General features: G+C 36.4%; 1 protein-coding gene across 4 annotated transcripts in view; it reads right to left on the bottom strand.

The window, feature by feature from the left end:
• kdm6a (lysine (K)-specific demethylase 6A) overlaps nt 1-21,759 on the bottom strand; it is a 53,242-nt gene extending 31,483 nt beyond the window's left edge. For 2 of the 4 annotated variants that reach the window (XM_084422104.1, XM_084422103.1), the window contains exons 1-6: nt 21,292-21,759; nt 21,091-21,154; nt 12,826-12,934; nt 12,696-12,745; nt 8,795-8,853; nt 7,197-7,241 (exon numbers count right to left, since the gene is read on the bottom strand). In XM_084422104.1, the coding sequence (XP_084278230.1) occupies nt 7,197-7,241; nt 8,795-8,853; nt 12,696-12,745; nt 12,826-12,934; nt 21,091-21,154; nt 21,292-21,449 (485 nt within the window). In that variant the 5' untranslated portion in view covers nt 21,450-21,759. The remainder of the gene's footprint in view (nt 1-7,196; nt 7,242-8,794; nt 8,854-12,695; nt 12,746-12,825; nt 12,935-21,090; nt 21,155-21,291) is intronic. The other 2 variants (XM_084422106.1, XM_084422105.1) reach the window with 1 other exon arrangement.
• Between the last annotated feature and the right edge of the window lie 152 nt (nt 21,760-21,911).

Raw genomic sequence — 21,911 nt, forward strand, 5'->3', positions numbered from 1 at the left:
ACCCATCTCCCTCTATAATAGAGACAATATTATTGTGTGTAAAATATATCACAGTATTAACTTATTTATTGAACTGTTGTATAAAACCAATATCCCCCATTTGCACTCGTGCTATTCGATACAAAAACAACACTCGTGTGATATTGTAGTTGCTGCTTGTGTGATATTGCTTAACTATATCATAGGCTTGCTGCGATAGTCGATGTTACACAGTGTTCAGCCGCACACCTATTACATCACTTGCCCACCGTGGCACCGCTCCCACCATCGTTTAGATTTTTTTTATAGCAATGAAAATCATTTAGATCAGTTAGAGAACAGACACTACAATTAATATATATATATATATGCATGTATGACATTCAAATTTATAATAGCCAGAGTGCCACACACACACAGTGAACCATAACACATGATCTCCACCTCTGACAGATATTGCAGCACGTGGTCGGCTCACAGCAGTGGGCTTTGCTTGCTTATACAGTATCTGCTCAGGCAAACAGAGGGTGTTTTTACTGAACCACAGCCCAATGAACTCAATGGCCCCAATCCCCCCTCCTCTCTGCAGAGCACTGCAGTACGTGAGAGCCCTGCTGCAAGACAGAACGAAAGCTTTATCATTTCTTTATTCCCTCTTTATTGCTCGCACATGAGCTGCAGCTATATGAGACTATATCTGGTAAGCAATAAAAAAATATCACTAAATATGTAATTCAAGTGTCAATTAGATCAATTAGTATGTCTGGCTTCATAAAACGAAATACGAAAAAACAAGCCAATCTGAGCCCACCGTTTATCGATATAAAACTGAAGCTTTTTTTTTGTGTGCTGGAGAAAGTTCTGCTAGCATTCAATTTCAGCTCAGTGGCAAGAACCCACAGAAGTCTGCCATTATATATGGCCATCTTTGCATATGGGCAATTCGTTTTGGACAATTTACTGAGACAATCACATAAACTGTAAATACCATGTGATTAATCAATGCTGATTGAGCGATGACATGAAAGGCAGTTCATATTAATCGCCATTTCATGCATTTAAGAGGCCATTAAAAAAAGTCAGGCACTGATAAAGTAATAGCATAAATTGCTTGCAAAACATTTAACATTGTTTTTAGAATACATAGCTATTTGTGATTGGCCTTCAATAGGAAAAGATATTAGGCTATTACAGCAAAATCTTGACTCCTTGTTCAATATGTATCTGAATATTTAAGCATTTGTCCTGAAATGGTTTAAAAGCAACATTGCAGCCATTGCTGCCAAATTCAAGCAAACTAAAAGCAAAACTAGTTCCATTGTTTCACAGTCATGCACTGACATGAAAATTCTGGGCCGAAACGGAAAATTCAGGATTGCCCTTGGCCAAAAACCAAAACCGATTTTTTTAATACTTATTTTAAATGATATATTTTTGTATAATTACATTCATGTTAGAATTTAATTCACTTAAATTTTCAAAAAAAAAAAAAAAAAAAATTGTTAGCCTAATCAATTAATGAAATCAAATTTATTTAATAATCAACACTCAAATAAACAGTTGAAAAATTTTTTTTAAACGTTACAATTTTTTTTTTACAAAAATAAACAAAAACATTCTGAACATGAGGCAGTGTTTTTAACAACTTTTTAATAATAGAATTATGTATGCAACAGATCGCAGTGGATTCATGATCCGTATGGACCAAACCCCACACTTCGGCATGCATGTGATTCTCGGATTAATTGCTTGCTAAGTTGAACCATTAGAGTGAAAGCTTACCATTTGCAGTTTTATCTTGCCAATTTACACATTCAGGGGATTTTGAACCATTCACAAGTGCATAGAGAACTCTATTCGGTACCCACGCGCTGTTATCTGTGTGCACAGCTGCACACACACAGAGAGAGGCGTGTTTTAAAGAGTATGAAAACACCTAATTGATTCTTCTTTTGCGTCTCCTTGTGCTTGAACGGACACGTACACACAAAACTGTTAAAATACCAGTCTCAGCAAGTATTCTCGTAATCACAGTCGGTTATGTATTAAATGAATGCAAACAGTTGAGAAAGAAATCGAATGTGTATCATTATATTGGATCTTTGCGTGGTATTTCGCTGATCTTTTTATATTGGTCTTAAAGTGACAGCAAGCAACCTATAAATGCCTGCTGTTCTTATTATTACTGACTGTTCACTTGTCTTTAAATTTTTTTTACTTTATTGTGGGCTAAAAGTAAATTAAATGAAAAGCAAAGTATATGTAGCAAAATGCTGCTTTCTAAAGTTATTTTTTTTAGCCAACTAACAAGATATGGACAAATATGCTGTCACGCTCTTTGAATTCATCAACAACAACAAATTTTTTTTATATATATATATATATATATATATGTGCTAACTGCTAAAAGATGAAAGGGTCTGCGCATAGCAAAGCTGTGGTGGGGTTTCCAGTTAAATTAATTAGAGACCCTGATATGCTGTCCCGTTAACCTTCCCGCTTTAATGTGATGTGCAAATTGACGGCTGTCGTCATCTTCTAAAAATACCTCAGGCTTTAATACTTGATTAAGTCGTCAAATGACTATTACGTATTGATTATGAATGAGTGGCACACATAACACTGGTTGACATTGCCAGCTTTTACATCTAACATCTGGGGGGGAGTGTGTTCTAGCTCACCTCTTCCTCGAGCTCCATAAACAATCCTCAGAATATCTATGATTTCTCATCTGGTGCGCTCGGCTAACGACTTCTGGCTTTGCTGCTTGTATTGCACAGACAGGGACTGAATTCTCAATATAATGCTGATGACTTACCTTAGCAACCACTCTCCCACAGCACACATTATGTGAGCCTTATCATATTTATCATAGCCGTCTTACTTCGTCTATGAGTCACTCTGAAAAAAAAATCACTATGTATACGATCAGATCGATTTAATATGCACCGTCACTCTGAACTCAGGACTCTCAGAATTTGAAAGTTGAATCTGTGTTAAAAGTAAAAAAAAAAAAAAAACTTGTTGCAGTTACTGGATTGCATGTACGCTAGAAATGTTTAGTGAACTGTTGTTAACATATCAACAGAAAACAGAATAGACTAAAAGATCGATCTTGAGATTTAAGAATTCATATCAGTATCGATTAAAATCGAGGAATCGTTGTCGTCAACCGAGCTCTGGAGTCCACACAGCTGACACGTTTAACTGTTGTAGTTCATCCACATTGTGTGGCGTTAACTAATGGTAACTGTTTCGGTCAATTTCAATCCTACATAACCATTTCGGCCCCAAAACCTAAAATTGCTGTTTTGGCCACTGAAATTTCAGTGCATTCCAAGTTTCACAGAAATAATTAAAAAATGTATTTGCATTTGTATGCAGGATAACTGATCTGCTAAAAGCAACAGATGCAAAAAACGAATGACTTCGTTTTTAGCAGTCCAAAACTCATGCCACAACCAACCCAGCATATAACCAGCATACTAATCAAACCACAGTTTTTATCTCCATTCCAAAATACCAAAAATAGAAAATTGAAAGGCAAACAAGTACACTTTAACAACAAACAAAATCCAAAGAACAGATCATCTTCTTATAGTATGGACATATCTGCCTGACTTCACGTCTCTCAACCTTACGGGACTTGAAGACCCCTGAATTACTGCAAGCAAGTTTATTTACTGAGCCTGTATAAGAAAGGAAAATCCCTAATGCTGGGTGAGTGGGAAAGAATGAGAGAGAGAGAAAATGTGAAGCAGGTCATCTAAGTTTCCTTCACAGGAATCGAAAGGCAGGGGAAGATTACCTTATCGCCAGCTACTAGCATGTAAGAAGTGGTGACTGGGTCAAGTGCTCTACAGTCACTGCACACTGAAATTAATGACTTAAGTAACAGACAATATAACCTACAGGACAAAAATGTGACAAAGCAGTTCAGACCTTAAATGAGTAATTGATTCAGGGATCTGAAAGGTACATTGGGTCAAAAGAAACAACTAAACGGAATGTTCCAGATTCGTTCTACCAACAGCATTTGTGGCATGCTGTAGATTGGCATAAAAAATAAAATAAAGTAAAATAAAATAAAAAGGGTTTCATGGGGAAAGACAGCACCAGAAAAAGTTTAAAAAGTGCAATCCCAAAACTTATATGCAAATGAGAATGTACTGAAACGTGTCGATGTGCGATCAGTGCATCGAGAGCGCACATACACAATATAGCGGACTCACATGTGCTTCCTGTACGATCCCTGTACGTCACCGCAAACGTCTTTACCTTTATTGCAATCCTCATTCATCAAAACTTTACTAGCGAGACGCTGGTTTGCTTTATCCAAGAGAGAAATGTAGTTTGCGTATCATCTGGCCTTATAGAGGTGTGATGTTTTGACGGTCCGTTCAGTCTGTATTTCACACAGTGCAATGTTCTTCACGTTCTTCAGAAACAAACCCACAGAATTTCACAGAGCTTGTGTTTCAAAGTGAAACAGTGGAATGGATAATTCACTAAAACACAACGCAAATTCTCTCTACCATCTCTGATGCAATCAGCCTAGTTTTCTTTACATTAGTTCTGTTTTGGACTGATTGTTTGAATGAATTTGCTTATTGGATCATTGGACTTTCCTGGAGTTTAGCGGCTTAAAATCTCAAACAGAGAAGCAAAATCGGGTTAAAGGGTTAGAATAGAGATTTCCGCCTACTAGGGTTACAGGTGCTTGAGCCCTTGTAGATGCTCAGTGTGAAAAACTCCCAGTTTATAAGATAATGTAACTGCATGACGTAAATTAAGTTAACAATGCCATTTCAATTGCAATTTTGAATTAATCACATACTTTAAAGCTACATTATGTAATTTCTCTCACCGCAAGTGGTCGCTAACCTCTAACAATAACAAAGGCGATAAGCAGTGATAATGCGTCATGCCGATGGATCTTAATAATGTTAATGTATTAGGGATGGAACGATTACCGGTTGCACGATAAACCACACTAAAATGTCATCACGGTTAGTATTATCATTTAAAAAATTTAATTATCACGAAAACCGTGTTTGATTATCGCGATTTTGAAAACTCGCGGTAAATCCTGTCCAGGCAGCATCATTCTGCCGCAGCCGCAGCATGCAACATTGCTTGTTTTTTTGTACGAGAACACATGGCGGAAGGCAGTGACAGTGCTCGGTATTGTACGTCCTATTCTCTGTTATTGTTAAACCCAAATAAAGATATAAAAAATATTGTAAAGCACCATAAAGTTTTCGTGCACTATATTCCAAGACTTCTGAAGCCATTTGATAGCTTAATGTGAGGTACAAAATGAATATTTAAGTCGTTAAAGTTAAGGTCCTCAGTCATTCTCCATTCAGCATTTAAACAGCGGGGTCGCGTTTCGTTATGACAGTAACTCACTCCAAGATCAATGTTCCCATTATTATACTTTATTTGTAGAAAAAGGTCTATTGTTTTTCATAAAAGTACTTTCTTGCTGGAGTTTATTTGTGTTTCTAAATCATGAGTCTTTCTCCCGGGTGTCTGTTAGATCACACTGTCAGTAGAGAGCACTGTGAATTGTTCTTCACGTGCACAGTAACTGAAATTTACTACTGTCAAAAGGCTCAATAAACTGTTGCATAGATATGATAAGCATCAATATCTCAAGCATCTCTTCCCCTTGTTTTTTTTACTTTTCAATGCGAAGCGCTGCGCAAACGCCATGTTGCTTCAAGCGCATCATTATGCACACAGGATGCGCATAAGCCGCTCTGGCGCTCTATATTGAAGCCTTTCATATTAGGCCTATAATACTTTTGCCCAATGAACGATTAAGATTATTAATGGTCTTTCGTGTTCTGCCCTATCGATCAAATGTTGTTGCCTCATGAAAAAGGCATTTTATATATGTAAATACATGTATTTGTTTTTCATCAATGTATTTTATAACAATACAAAGAGCAATGTGGAACATTTTACCTTTTATTTGTTCCAAAATAAATGTTTTTTTTTCCTTCCACTATAATAAAAATTTGCTGCTGAATTATCCACTAACCTCATTTGTAATAGCATTTCAATGAAACGAGAGTGCGTCTGCGGTGATGGAAGAGATGTGCGCTGTTATAATGGGTTGCTATTGACGACGGTCATATAATTTAATGTGTATGCTTAAAAAAAAAGTGCATAGAGCTGCTAATTTTATTTGTTGTTTGTTGATTTCCAAACATAAAACTTGTTGAAATGAAAAAAAAATTCCATCTCATTTTTACAAAACCGTAATATTGATAACCCGCAAGTGCTGAATTACTACTCGCACAGATTCGTTTATTTGACGAATTAAACTTGTGAGGTAACGCAGCGCAGTTTCACTTGGTCTACTACACTATCATACTAAACTGCACTTGAGTGTGTTGAAAGTTATAATGTTATTCTATGTGTTAGTTTGTTGGCTATATGAGACTAGCAGTAAGCAAGATCAACATTAGAATGACATACTGATCATATTCTAACATTTCATCATGTTGAGCTATATAACATTGATTCGTTTTATATACATTTTCTCACCGGTCTAATAAAGTACATGCAAGAGCGGCGTCTCTGTCAAGTCCAAGTTTGCCGCGGAGCTCTCGCCATCTCGAAAACGCCACGCTGAAATTGATCCTCTACTTTTATCCCAAAGTCTGCTTGCCATGGTCCATAATGTTTGAAGGAAACTACAACAGCGTGAGCGTGCTGCTAGACGCAACGCAGTTGTCCACGTCTGTCGCCATGGTTACTATGGCAGCATAAGCGGGAAACCAGGGATAACGCGGATATTGTCGTTGACAGGCGACAAGTTTATTTAAAATTGTGAATTTCTCTGAATTTACTAATTCTTGGAAACATTTAGGATAATGTAAGTACACAATTGAAAGAAATATATAGGCTAACACTGTGCAAGTGGTTTTTGGATATTTTGATACAAAATTCTTACATTTTGTACCTTTAATGTGTTAACGTTGACACCCCTAATATTAACAAAAAAATCATACATACTTCACCTTTAAAGATGCAGATGCTTTATTTCTATCATCTATCAACACATTCCTTTTTTTATCCAATAGACACATCAATGTACTTCCACATATGCCAAGTTAATGCAATTCCTGCTGCTGAAGCAAGCTGAACAATTCTACAGAGCATGTCTGAGGCATACCCTTACAAAACCAACATGGTATGCCTACCTTCTCTGTCCAGAATGGGCATCTGAGGGGGTGCGCTGCACTGCCCTAAGACAAGAAAAGAGGGGACCTCCAGTAGTAAATATCACAACATACCATCTGTACATACATTTGCCAAATCAATACCAATATCCTATATAATGTCATAGATGGTACAATAATATATATTAAATTGACCACAAAAAGCTATTGGGGAGGGAAAAAAACTTGACTGATTCATGAATGAGGGAATGTGATGCTTTTCCAATTTTCTTTTAAGACCCAGACCTCCATTGAGTGATGGCACAAGATCACAGCTGAACACAATAATGGTCTTCTTTGGCAGATTTCAAATGTAACCTAAAATTCACCAGACTAAAGACAGTTTAATCATATACTTATAAATCCTCAATATATAAAAAAAATAAAAATAAAAAAAACACTGGCATAAACTAGTAAAGTATAGACAACTGCACGGAACAAAAAAACATGAGGCAGAGGCAGGCATTAAACTCGTTCAAGAAAATCTGCATCCCCCACCACCCCAAAAATGCCTATATCTCAAATGTTATAGTAACATGTACAGATATTGTCCATGTCTAATACATACTGCATGTTTTAAAACCAATCCTGAGCCTGTTTTATGACTTGGTTATAAAATACTTGTTAAGTATCCATTGCAGTTTTTCAGCACCTTGTGCCAAGAGTGTTGCCATTTTAAGCTACAAATGAAAGAAGCGAGGACAGAGAAGGTCATAAACCATAAATGAATCAAGTCCATAATATCTTTGTTTATTCATATACAATATCAAACAACAACAGAAATTTTAAAGAATTACACTAAATGTTTAGTTGCAAGCAACAAAAGTAGCTGTCTATTTGTCAACACTGTTGCCACTTCTCCAGCAATGTATGCACAGAAGTAAACAAATGTGGTCTTCTGCTTGCACTTTGCTGCTGAAGCCCACACCGCCAACTAGAGTTTTGGCTGTGTACTTGCAGAACAACACAGACACACCAACGCAAAGCTATGAATGCAAACCACCATGTTGTAGGCTTGACTTATAATAATAATGGCCGAGAGAGAGTCTGTGGATCATGTCCATATTGGAAGCCACTCAAAAAAAAAAAAAAAAAAAAAACGCACCCCAACCAACCCCCCACACACACTCACACAAATGGAGAGCCCTTTACTTTGAACCACAAAAAGTGCATGGAGACCATATATTTAAATGGCAACATTTTGTGGTTTAAACACATATCAATTTATTTAAATTACCCTACAAACCAAAGAAGAGATAATGCCTTAAAAACAACACTTGTTATTCATCGACAGAACAAAAATTCACACATTCTGCAGTCTTTAACAACATAAAGATAAAAGGCTAAAAGTAAAAACAAAACAAAACAAAAAAACAGGACGAGCAAGAGTAGGATAAAATACAGATTTTGAAATCAGTCTGTATGCTGAGAAAGCATCAGCATCACGCTTCAGGTCATGAAAAATGCTATCAGGGATGATATCTGAACAATCTGTTACAGATGAAAAAAGAAAAAAGAAACCACATGGAATGCATAAGAAAACAAATGCATCACAGAATACATTGTAATTGTGTACTTACCACTGAAAAGCATTGTAATGGAAGTAAACCAAACCAAGGCCATATAAAAAGGCAGCATTCTGGGGGAAAAAAAAAGAGCTGAGAGTTAGAAACTTATGAAAACAAACTATTCATTAATTCATCATAGTTGAATTAATCTGTGAGATGACTTTCTGATAAAGGATGACACTTTAAGCATGAGTACCCTCACAGCAGGGGATTGAAACGGCTGCGGCTAATGAGCAAGTGTTCAACTAAATAGGTAAGTCTTCGACTCCCGCAACCTCAAAAGGTTACATTCACATAACGGAATGAAAGTGCAAAACAATATGGATCAATGAAACATTATCGTGTCTTAACCTGTTATCTGCGCTTGCAGAGGCAAAGTGTGACTCAAACTGAAAGCCACTGCGGCTTGTCTTCCCCACAAATGAACTTTCACTAGATGATGAAACTAGATGGCAAGCTTACAAAAAACTAATTTAAAGTCCCCCTGTATTCAATCATTTTATCACTTAAAAGTCATCTTTGATCACCAAAATTACATATTTAAAAGTTTTTTCCTGTAAAAAAAAAAAAAAAATTATTCATGCCTTAAAATAGCTTGAATGTAACTCTACACCCTTGCTTCATTTAGTATATGCGAATCCATGAATATGCTAATTAGATCGCCTCCACTCCCGCACACCAGCTCAGAGATCCACTTGGTCAACTTTACTGTAGTAAATGCTGCACAATGGCAAGTAGAAATACTGGTTTAATTCAGCTATATATTTTTTACGTTTTATGTATTGCTCTGTACTACGTCGGACACATAACGGTAATTAATATGATTAGCCTTTAGCTTGACTACATTATCAAACAGCTAGTGTTGCTAATGTTACACAAACCATGTTCCCGTTCACCATCTCAGGGGTCAGACAGCTGTTCAATCATCATGTATGAAATCAAACAATTAAAGTCCAGCCTTCTTACCCTCATCTGATTGCAGTGAATGACTGACTACATTTACATGTGCACGAATAATACGATTATTTCTAATAACCAGATCAAAACTGCAAAAAAACAAAACAAAAAAACAGGGTAGATATAGCAAAGTAAAAGAGAAAAGTTTACATTTGACAGATGCTTTTCTTTAAAGTGACTTTGCATTCAAGGTATATGTTTTATCAGTTCATGAATTCCCTGGGGGTCAACCAGTTGCTGACCCCATGCTCTATTGTTTAAGCTACAGGAAATTTTACAAAAATGCTAAATAAACTGCATAATAATGTGTAATAAATGTAAAGGTGGAGCTGGCATTTCACAAGAGAAGTTAGAAAAGCGCATTTAATTTATTATTTTCGTTTACTTTCATAAAAAAGTTGTGTAATCCAAATCTGACTCATTTCCTAGTGCGGTCAGAGCCACTATGAGGTGACACAAAGAGTAAGAGACTGAAACTGATCCACCAGATTCACTCACGTGCATTTAGTGCAGCTTCAGTTCTGATTACTGAGGTTAGATATCATAAAATTTTCCCCATGCAAAATTGATGGAGCTCAACTTCAAATGACAAGACTTAAGTGCAAACCAGGTTTTGTATTTTAGATGAATGCAAAACTAACTAAAGTCCTGCTCTGTTGAAATCCAATCAGGAAGGGAACAATGACCTGGGGTTTTAACGACTGGCATTAAAGCACAAGCTACTTGCTTGCATTCTAAAAAGCCAGCAGTGTGAAGTCAGGACAAGCGCGGAAAGAGAGTGCCAGAGAAGAACTGACTGCAGAGCGCATGGTGCATCGCTCTGACAGGCTGACAGTACTGCACATGACTGCTCCTCACACCTGCACAAATCATACACAGCTGTCTGACTGCTGAGACAGCACCCTTAACCCCTTCAGCGCAGGTACAAATTTAGAACCGGCCCTGACTCTAAAAGCAAAAATGTTATTCTGACTCTAAACAGAAGGGGAGTGGGACAAACTTTGCAGAAGATACAAAATCTTCAACTTCCACAGCTGCGCTCTGCAATAGCTAGGTTTCCACCCAAGGCTTTTTTAGCGAAAAAAAGGTTTAGCGCATACATTTTTTACTCATATAGCTGATTGAAATGACAATTAATCGATAACTTTTTTTTGCAAATGTCGACAATCTTTTTCCATTTACCTTTAGCGCATAAATTCTAGGTCGATACTTCAAATGTCGCGAAAAACTAATTTGGAAACACTGTGTCGATAAAAAGGGCTTTAACGCAAACAAATGTGGTGTCACATGACAGAATAAGCCTATACTACAGCGTCTGCATTCGTGGTGTTGCTCCCGTTGAAGCACCGTTTCTCTGTAGTTAAAAGGCACATTAATCTATTACATAGGATAATTATTTCTTTTTACGGTGTATAAATTCTGAATAGGCAGTTGTTGCTCCCATTTTAAAAACAATAAGTCTATCAGCAATCATTCTTTTCAGTCTACAATCTAACAAAAGTTAATCAGAAAAATAATTCAACTTTACCAGTTTCTGAATATTGCATGATCAAGTCTAAATAGTCTTTATAATGAAGTTAAAAAAACATGACACGTTAATAAAAAAAAAATTATGTATACTATTTAATAATACATAATAAAGTTATGTTTCTAATGGATGAGTAAAATATAGCGCCAATCTATGCAGCTTGTCAAATTAAAATCGGGCATCTGTCAAAAGAATGAAAGCTGTTTCCAAACATGACAAAAAGAAAGGTAAAATACACATTACTTGTGTATCTGATTAAATCAAATTAATGTCATAAAAATCACCATTTCATGGTTACTTGAAAAAAATAAAAAAATAAAAAAACTTTTACATGCAGTCTTGTCAGACCAGCAGTCCCACTTTGAGGTTATCTTCTGATTTCCTAATATTTCCTAATTTAGTAATAGGCATGAAAATAATAAACTGGCCAATTCCAATTGCCTCATTACACTCTGCATTTTACAAAAAATGTGAAAGATACAATATAATTTGCAATATGGATGTTAAACAGGCTGGAGACAGCAAATTTCACAATCTTTTTTTAACGCATATTCACTTTTGTCGATAACAAAACAGCGCAAAAAGTGGATGGAAACTTGGCTAAATTTTCCATTCAGCCATCCAAACTTAAATAGTGCCAATGCTGATAAATTGCCAATAAATTAAATTACACATTTAATTTATAGTACAAACGGTAAGAAACTCACAAAAGAACGTTCAGCCCATCTGTGCTGGAAATCAGCTTCTATTAGCCGTATGCTGAGGCTTAGCGCCTGATATGTGAGAGATGTCACTTCTACAGTCGACAGCCGTATCTGAAGTCAAAAGCACTCCATCACGGTGAAAGTTTGCACTGCCAAAAAAAATTCACAGCCAAGAACGTCACTATTGCTCAAGGAGAAAACAGTGTTCGGAAACCCAGAACTGTCAGAGGCCATTACTGACACTCACCCAGGATCTAATTCCACATTCAAAAACCTTCTTACAGACAGCTACACCTAGCCAGACACATCAAACTGTATTGCTTTCACTAATAACAGACACCTGGAATTACCATCTATTACAGGAGATCCAAATGAAAGTGGCCCTACTAAAAATAGTCTTAGTCTTGTGCAAGTACGTGTTAATTGTTTAGCGTGTCATTATCACTTAGCTTACTTTAAGTTAAAAACCCTTGTTTGACACGATTACGCTCTACGCAAGTACGTCACCGTTCGATATTATCCGTGATGCATTAAGACAAATGCAATGTTGCCACCTGCATCCATGACCACATACGAGAGTGGTTGTGATCGGATCAAAATGAATTTCCAAAAGACACTGGTCCCTGTTAACACCTGTATTTAGTGCGGTCTACTTGTTGAATGGATTTAACAGCAAATGTAAACTGTGCCAGTGTGTAATCAATGAGAATCAAGCATCCCTCACCTTCCAGTAGTCTGACTGTAAACTGTAGTATCTCTGGTATGCAGATAATGCTAAAAAAAAGAAGAAAAAAAAAGAGATTAAGACATTTTTTTTAATGAATAAAAAATATATTTCTTAAGTCAGAATTCACCTTTAGAATAATCTTCCAGTAAAAGGTTGAAGTGTCCTAACTGGCAAAACACCTCTGGCTCCACTTTCCCTTCAGCTTTTAAGATGTAGACGTCATAGCAGCGAACAGCCTGTGAAGTGAACAGCAAACAAAACAAGTCAGAATGACCACCTGGAAAAATAAAATCAATCAGTTTGTCTTGAATTTGGTAACAATTTAAAGGACAAACCAATTGGGCCTGTTACATACACTTTTCAATCAACTTTACCATAGTCATATTTAACATTAGATACTCCAGCGTTGCTGATATACAATGCAAAAAAAGATATTCTCTTGATACTTCTAATGCATGTAAAAATGTACAGGTAGTTGCACTTAAACAGTCTAATGCTCAATCCAAACATACATCTCGGTCCCACGGTTATTATAGTTTTGTATTTTTAAATTAGTTTTTATTTTAATATTATTTTCAAATTTCCTATAAATTTCAGTTTAGTTTTAGTTAGTTTCATTAATGGTTTTGTTAGTTTTAGTTTCGTTTTTATTTTGTGAACGCATTTCTATTTAGTTTTTATATATTTAGTTTTAGTAATTGTAGTTTAGCAGAGTTAACAGAACACTTCCAGTTAAAGACATTTAATTTCAGCAAAGTTAAATCAGGGCTCGAAATTAACTTTTTTACTTGGTAGCACTGGGGCTCCCAACTTCAAAAAGTTAGGAGCACCAGCAAAAATTTAGGAGCACCCACCAAAAATTAAGGAGCACCACAACTACAAATTATATATTAACAGATTTTATTTCATCCTGTGGCCAAGATTTGAAATTTGGTCTTCTGGCTCTATATCATCTCACCCCGATGATATTGGCACATGATTTGTCATTTGACATAAATTTAGTGAAGGCAAGCTCTTCTTTGGCGATGGTGTATGCGGTGTTATATTCATAGACAGTATGGTTATATTTGACGTATCCTGCCGATTAAAAGCCTTAATAATCGAACCTGATGAACCTGATTTGTTTGCCACACACCTGTCCCTGCATTTTTTGCTTGGCACTTGGCACTCTATTGCTATTAATATGCTGTATTAATCTTTGTTAATCTTAGTTAATAAAAATACAGCTGTTCATTGTTCATTAATGTTACTTCACAGTGCATTAACTATGTTAAAAAAAATAAATAAAAAAAAAATCAATAATGTATAGGCTATTAGTAGCCCAAATGTTGAAATTAACATTAACAATGGTTAACAAATTAACAAAGTGCAGGTTTTTTTAATAGTACAACTGTGTTAACTAGAATTTAATAAGTGGAACATTATTGTAAAGTGGTACCGATTTGTTATACACCGATTCAGACGTCTCGTGAGTGTGTTGGACAGATCAGTTGTTTTAACCATTCATTAAAGTGAATCGGTTCAAATGAGTCATTAGTTCGCGAATCGGAGTGTCATTGGTGGAAGTGTAGCATACGGCAAGCGTTGTGTGATTATCCCGGTAGTTTATTTTTTAGCACAATTCACACTCCACGGTAATTTAGGAGAAAAAAAAATCTCCGAATGCTCCACGTGAAACTTCGGTCTTCCGCCCTTTTTCTATCGTGTCAAATGATTTTGATTAATATGCGCGAGGGAGGGAGAGCAAGACAGCGCTCGTGTTGTTTGAAGACGTGAGAGTGCGCGCGCGCGGCCGGGGCTTTCTCTCGTCAAGCGCAGCAGTCACTCACGCACCGATCAAAGGCTTTGGCGGCCGCCAAAAAAAATCAATGCAGGAAAAACCCCGGGATTGGTTATATAACGTTGGATAGAATGACGGTCCGGCCATCGCGTATCAGCGCACATAAGGTACACTACACACTGTGAAGTAATTTGCAAACGTTTTTAAGAGAAATGAAAACAGGTCGCACCACAACCATTATTTGCACTCGCACAAATGCTCCCAAATATATTTTTAGGTCGCACAGATTAAATTTCAGGAGCATATGCGACCAAAATGGTCGCAATTTCGAGCCTTGTAAATGTTTGCAGTTTACAGTTAACGCTTGTGAAAACCTCTTAATAATACAAATAAAATAATTGGTTGAAGATGAACAAAGAACCAAACAAATGCAACTAAAGTGTATAAGAAAAAGATATGATTATTATGATTATTCTTTAAGGTTATTTCTATGATTAATCCTTTCAAACAATATTCTTGGATTGATCCATTTATGCTTTTTGTCTATTGCATCGTTTAAAATCATACTCATAGTTACACTCATATTCAAATGTTCTATTCAGACCAGACATTTAGTTTACGTCTACTCTGACAAATGTACGTCTATTTCTGGGCTATAGACATGCTATTTGTTTGTTACGGTTTGGAACCGTGCCCAGTGTGGTAGGCTATCTTGTCTAATATGTGTGGTATTTTGTTTAGTTTCACATGAGAAGGTTATATTACCTGGAATTAAGGTACATCTATATTTGCATAAGGTCTAGACATGATGGAAATGCTTATTTGTCCATTTCTGCTTAGGACTGGTTCACACAGAAAGCGGTTTTGCTTTGAAAAACGGAAAAAATACGCGGGCAGAAGAATAGGGAAAAGGCGCAGAGGAATCGAGAAAAGGTCTCGATACACGTCTTTTAAAAGTTTAACTTATTTTAACTTGAGTGCCGCGTTTTTAGAATATCGTGTCATGCCCGTGATGCAAGACGAGACTCGAGGTCATTGAAAAATAAAGTAGCGCAGTGGAATGGAAAAAAGTGATTTTCCGGCACAGGACTTGAGAGCTTATTAATTACGAAAACTATTATTTATTTTTGCTAATTGTTATTTTGTTTCAGTTAGTTTTTCAGTAACTGTTGATAGTTTCGTTTAGTTTTAGTATTTCATTTATGTTGAAATTTTTATTTTATTTCAGTTTACGAAAATGTTTTTTGATCAAAAGTTTTAGTCTTAGTTTCAGTTTTCATTTACGAAAATAACCTTGCTCGGTCCACATTATGAAATTTTCTGTAGCCAAATGTCTGTATTATTTAACATGATTCCAAATTCAGCAGCAGCCATACACTACCGTTTAAAAGTTTGGGTTTTTGGGGAAAAAGGGAAAGCAGCAAGGACACATAAAATTTATAATGCTAGAAAAGATTTCCATTGCATGGCGTTCTTTTGAACGTTCAAAACAGCAAAAGTTTTCATGGTTTCTACACTTTTTTTTTTTTTTTTTACACTGTTTTCAACAATTGTTTCCTGAACACCAAATCAGGATATAAGAAAGATTTCCGAAGGATCATGTGACACTGAAGACTGGAGTAATGATGCTGAAAATTAAGCACTGCCATCACAAGAACAACTTCCATTTAAAAAAAAGAAAACACTTAAATTAGGGGTGTGCACGATTTTAGATCGTGAACGATTAAAATGTCTCCACGATCTGCCTGTTTATGTAGTACGATACTACGATCTGTCTTCAGTCATTTATATCTTAAATAAATGTAAACAGTTCAGATGCATGTCAGGTCTTAAAAGTGTCATTATCATTAATTACAAACAAAATACAAAGAGAAAAATCACTCAATGATCTTGACTGAATAACTTCAGTAGCTTTAAAGGAGAACTCCGGTCAATTTTAACATTGAGCTCATTTTTTTGTACATTTGGAGTGCTGTCAGTACAGAGAACAACGACAAAAATCGGTGTTGCCTACACCGTGTTATCCTCGTTTTAAAATTTGCACCCTGTTGACTTCAATGGGGCAAGTTTTAAACCTGCTTTTAGCCTCTTAACATCCTTGATGTGTCATTACAAGTGCACAGGTCATGTGAGTGATTCCTTCTGAGTGAACGCGGGTGAATCTGACTGCAGTAGATGTAAAAGATATTAATAAAAATGATGTTTATTCAGCCAGCGCACATACCTGTATTTACATCCTGTTTTCGGTTGAAGTCCACAGTAGTCGATTGTCGAGTTCACGCGCGTGATCATAGGTACTAAACCAATCGATTACTGTGGACTTCGACCGGAAACAGGATATAAATACAGGTATGTGCGCTGGCTGAATAAACATCATTTTTTATATATTTCTTTCACATCTACTGCAGTCAGATTCACCCGCGTTCACTCCGAAGGAATCACTCACAAGGAATCACTCACATGACCTGTGCACTTGTAATGACACATCAAGGATGTTAAGAGGCTAAAAGCAGGTTTAAAACTTGCCCCATTGAAATTTTAAAACGAGGATAACACGGTGTAGGCAACACCGATTTTTGTCGTTGTCCTCTGTACTGACAGCACTCCAAATGTACAAAAAAATTAGCTCAATGTTAAAATTGACCGGAGTTCTCCTTTAAGAATCAGTGTATATTTAATTCATACAGCTAAGTCTGTGTTGTGTTTTATTTTTACATTTGTTTATTAAATTTCTTACTCGAATGCTAATGTTACAGTAAATACACCTACTGTAGCTGAGAATATTAATGAACTGTTTATTTCATTTGTATCTTATTTGTTTTTGTCCAATGAATTGTAATTTGCATCTTTGTTCTTATTTTCAATAACAATGATAAAATAATTATATTAATAATGATAGATTAATATATGATTTTGACTATCGCCCACACCCACCCTTACTTTTTCCTACCTTGTAAGGCTAAAAAAAATTTAATAGGGAAATTAGTTTGACTAAAAAACCAACATGAAAAAGTATCGTAAAACGATCATGATCCTGTCTGAAAAAAATTGTGGTATGATATTTTTGCCATATCACCCACCCCAACTTAAATTTAAATATTATTATACAGCCTTGAGTTTCTTTAAAAAAAAAAAATGCAACCCCATAGTGCCTTTACAAAGTTCAACTTTAACATTTACCTACATGTTATAACGTTTAACATTTACTTAATTTCATCTAACAAGCTTAACTCCAAAATAAATGTGGCACATGAATGACTAATACAGCGTTAAAGACTTGTTTCAACTGCTTTGGTAGAATGTTTGAGACAAAGCAACAGAAGTACAGAAGGAGCAATCATTGTAAATATACTAATGCAGCACACAATATTCAACTGGTGGTCTTGTTTGCTTGTCCTCCATCGTTATACTTTAAAGCTCTGAATCTGATACACCTACAACGTCATCCAAGTTGAACTGAACTGAAGGTCACAGAAAAGGTTAAACACACTGGTCATTTTCTAAGACACAAACAGTTCAGGAGGTTTCAGTTTGTATTCTTGTATATATGTTTTGGACTATCGTGTTAAATTGCTAGAACATTAATTAGGCTGGAGATAATGAAATTGCTATACACGCACACAAGGTAAACACACATGTGCTATGCTTTATGACATAGCAAATGATTGTTCGCTTGTTTACAAAGACCAGTCAATGAGTGAATTCTGTTCATTTAAATAATAAACATTGGCTACCATAAAGTCTTTTTAGACAGACAATATCCAGGAACCAAAAAAACTTCAGAATATTTTGATCAATAATGTTAGTGCCAATATTAATACATGTTTTGGTGAAATTAATAGGAAGAAGCGTTCATTTAACCGCTGCACCGTGGTTTTTGAAGAGAGCTGTATCTGGGACAACACGCTTTGACAGACATGGCTAGTTTGTGGGAAGAGTTGAACAGAAGCAGACAGACAGCAAGCAACGCTCTCACCAACAGCGCTGAGCCGGGTGACACAGAGATGTGCACGTTTATTTCTAAATGAATAGTCTCATTCTTTTTAGAGCCACCAGAACTTCAAAATGTCTGGCCTATTGCAGAGATAGTAATTAAACATTCCACCTGCCATTCTCCTGAGAAAAATCCAGATGATTTACAAAGGAAGATGTGAAAAAATAAGTCTACATGGAATTGTAGAAATGGGTCTGCTGCAAAACATTTAATGTGAAACATCAGAGATGACCATTGTTAATGCCTGTTCACGCAGATAACGATAAATATAACAACCATAAAGCATCCACACCAATGCACAATAACATTCTGTTTATTATAAGCCTGCGCTGTACTTTAAATGCTTGAGCTCTTTAAAGTCTGTTGGATTCTGAAATTTTATGAAAAATATTGTTCTAAAAGGGATATAATCGTTGATACATATAAACATTGATCAGCGAACATAAACAGAAGCTTAACCATACATGCTTCACAAATGAAAACAAACCTGATTGGTTCTCGCATTTCAAGCAAGAATGCTTGAGCTTCCATTTATCATAAATGATGTGTGCATTGATGAATGCTTATATGCATTTATATTGATGAATGTTTATGCGCATAAATGCGGTTCAGTCCACATTTTCGTCGAGCCTCTTCAGAAAATGTGGACTAAACCACAATGCCTATTAGTTTTACAATCTCTTTATGAACTTTTTGAAGTATCAAAGTGGTAGTTACATAGCTATCTATGGTGGGATAGAAATCGCTCAGATTTCATTAAAATATTTTCACTTGTGTTTCAAAGATAAATAAAGTCTTACGGGTTTGGAGCAATATTAGGGTGAGTAGATGACATTTTTATTTTTGTGTGAACTAAACCTTTAAGGTTTTCTTAGCATTATCAGCAATTATTTAGTACATTTCATGTGTCCAGTAAATATCAATGTCTATGAATAATAAATCCAACCTATTAATCTCATTATCTTACAAAATATTTTAAGTGCAGATCCTTTTTTCATTCATTTTTTTAAGTAGAGACCTTTTTTTCATCTTTATAACTTAAGCCTTATACTTTATTGCAATTCATATCTACATTAAGGGTCCTGCAAAATGAATGAATTTTTAAAAAATGCAAATATGTTGTTCATATGTAACAACAGCCACATAAAACATCAGCCATTAAAACAAATTAATGGCTCATGAGACATAATATCCACTATCCAGCACTGGCGTACTGCAACAAATGCTGCATGCAAATGCAGGAAAAGTCATGCAACCTAGCAAAGAAACCTAAGTCAACTGGCCAAATGAAAACCTCCATTATCCGCAAAATTCATTGTTAAACAACATACAAGTGCTCGTAAGCAACTTGCTTGCTTTACTGAAAGCATGGCTGCTGAGAAAAGACTGAAAAGAGACCAGCGTTCACCTCACATGCAGTTATAGTTCGTTAGCATCATGCTAACCAGCTAGCATGTAGCCACTGCCGGGTGAAACACTGGTGGGGGATCAGAGTTTTAACCTTCCCAGTTCCTCTCGAAACACTACAATAGTCAACAGACCGGGCTAAGATCTGCAAATAAGTTTAAGAATTCAAAACTCTGGCCTAACCGAGTATGACCTGCTCAGCTTGCTAAACTTACACACTTCAGAGGTTTTATCATCATCAAACGACAGATGCACCTTCTGGCACAATTCTCCATAATTAAGACAATCAATTTCTTCACACACACACACACACACACATTAACTGATATTCAAATGGATGCAAATAAATAAAAACAACCTCATCATTGCCCTCAACTCTTCATTACCATAATAGGCGAAAATCTGTGAAATCATTTCATACAATATGGACTGACAAACATAAATCTTCTCAACAGAACAGTCTATTCCTCGGATGGTGATAGCAAAACAACGCAGTTTAAACCCAAACAAACATAACACTCAGTTTAATAACTCCATGATTACTTTTAAGCCAGTCAAAATATTAACTGAGGAGAACAACTACAGAACCTTATCACTGACATGCCAGTTTTAATTGTATAGTGCTTTTCATACAATACGCATTGTTTCAGAGCAGATTTACATAAAGTCATGTTGGTAAAAAATATAATATCTAGTCGCATTTAGCAGATAAGAGCTAAGGTATATTAAAGTTTAAATTTTACAACGATACACAATCACGCAGAGTTGCTTTCCGTGAGTATCCTGAATATATGCGGATGTAAGTCGGATGTACTATCCAACTGTAAATATATCGATAATATGGTTTATATTTATATATCTCTGTGGCTGCATAGTACAACGTGTAATATTGTGTATAGCTTCTATTTATTGTTACATTATAAATATCTGTTTACAGCATCATAAAAGTGTCACGCACACAGCATTATTCTGTACAATTAGATGTTTTTCGGGCTGTATATGGCTGCTGATTAATAAAGTATACACATATGTCTATAGACCCCCTTAAGTGTCATTGCATAGTGTACTGTATCAATTTTATGCTTTTTTTTTTCTCTGTGTGCAATGTGGTTACATTGTGCAGACCGGTGTTGGATTGTAATTTCCCTCATATGATTAGCAGAGTTATGTGTCTATCTGTCTAGAGCCCCATCAGTGTCATACACTCGTACCTTTAACAGCAAGGCCTTCGTTCTGGCGCCATCTTCATGAAGCCTCTGAAATCCAAACAGTGTGCTGCAAATAGAGGACAACACAGGCGGTTCCGTGTTACTTTACCTGCACCGCATTCATTTGCACCGCTTTAACATGCGGGGAAGGTTCATAAAAATGCACAGAGGGTCATCGGTGCAGGTAAAGGAGCTTTAACTGACCTGTCTATGCTGGCTAAGCGCTCCCTTTCTTGCGGCGTAAGCTTCGGAAAGTCCTCCTCGGTTTCACTCGCTTTTCCCGCCGCCATTTTCTTTTCCTCATCACCACCACCAGCAGCAGCGCGAGCTACAGCGGCCACCGACACTCCGCACGATTTCATAGACAAAAAACTCCAGCGAAAATATTTACGCACCGCAAGCCGAGCACCCTTTTGCGTAGATCTACACGCAAAAATGAATAGACGGAAAGTAATTTCCTCTGAACACCCCCTTTTTCACATTGTCCTCGACATAAATGAGTCGCAGGTAGCAGGTACACCAAAATGCATGCAGAATGAGCAATGCAAGGTTTAACGGTTTAAATTGTTATTTAGTAATGTCTCAAACTTCCCCCTAGTCGCCAGCTCAAACTTGTTATAATTGTGTCACTCAAGCGAACCCACGCCGCCGCCGTCGGAACGCCTTCTCTGTGGTTTGGGCCAATCGCTGCTTTCGACGAGGACCACGTGATCGGCCTTGTCTTGGGATCCTTTTTTTTTCACATAAACTTTCAAGGGGGAGGGTAAATAACAAACCCCTCAACTTTACGCCGTATCTTCGCCTGCTGCGATTGGCTCACTTGG

This window comes from Rutilus rutilus, assembly GCF_951802725.1.
Source record: "Rutilus rutilus genome assembly, chromosome: 10".
Lineage (NCBI taxonomy): Eukaryota > Metazoa > Chordata > Actinopteri > Cypriniformes > Leuciscidae > Rutilus > Rutilus rutilus.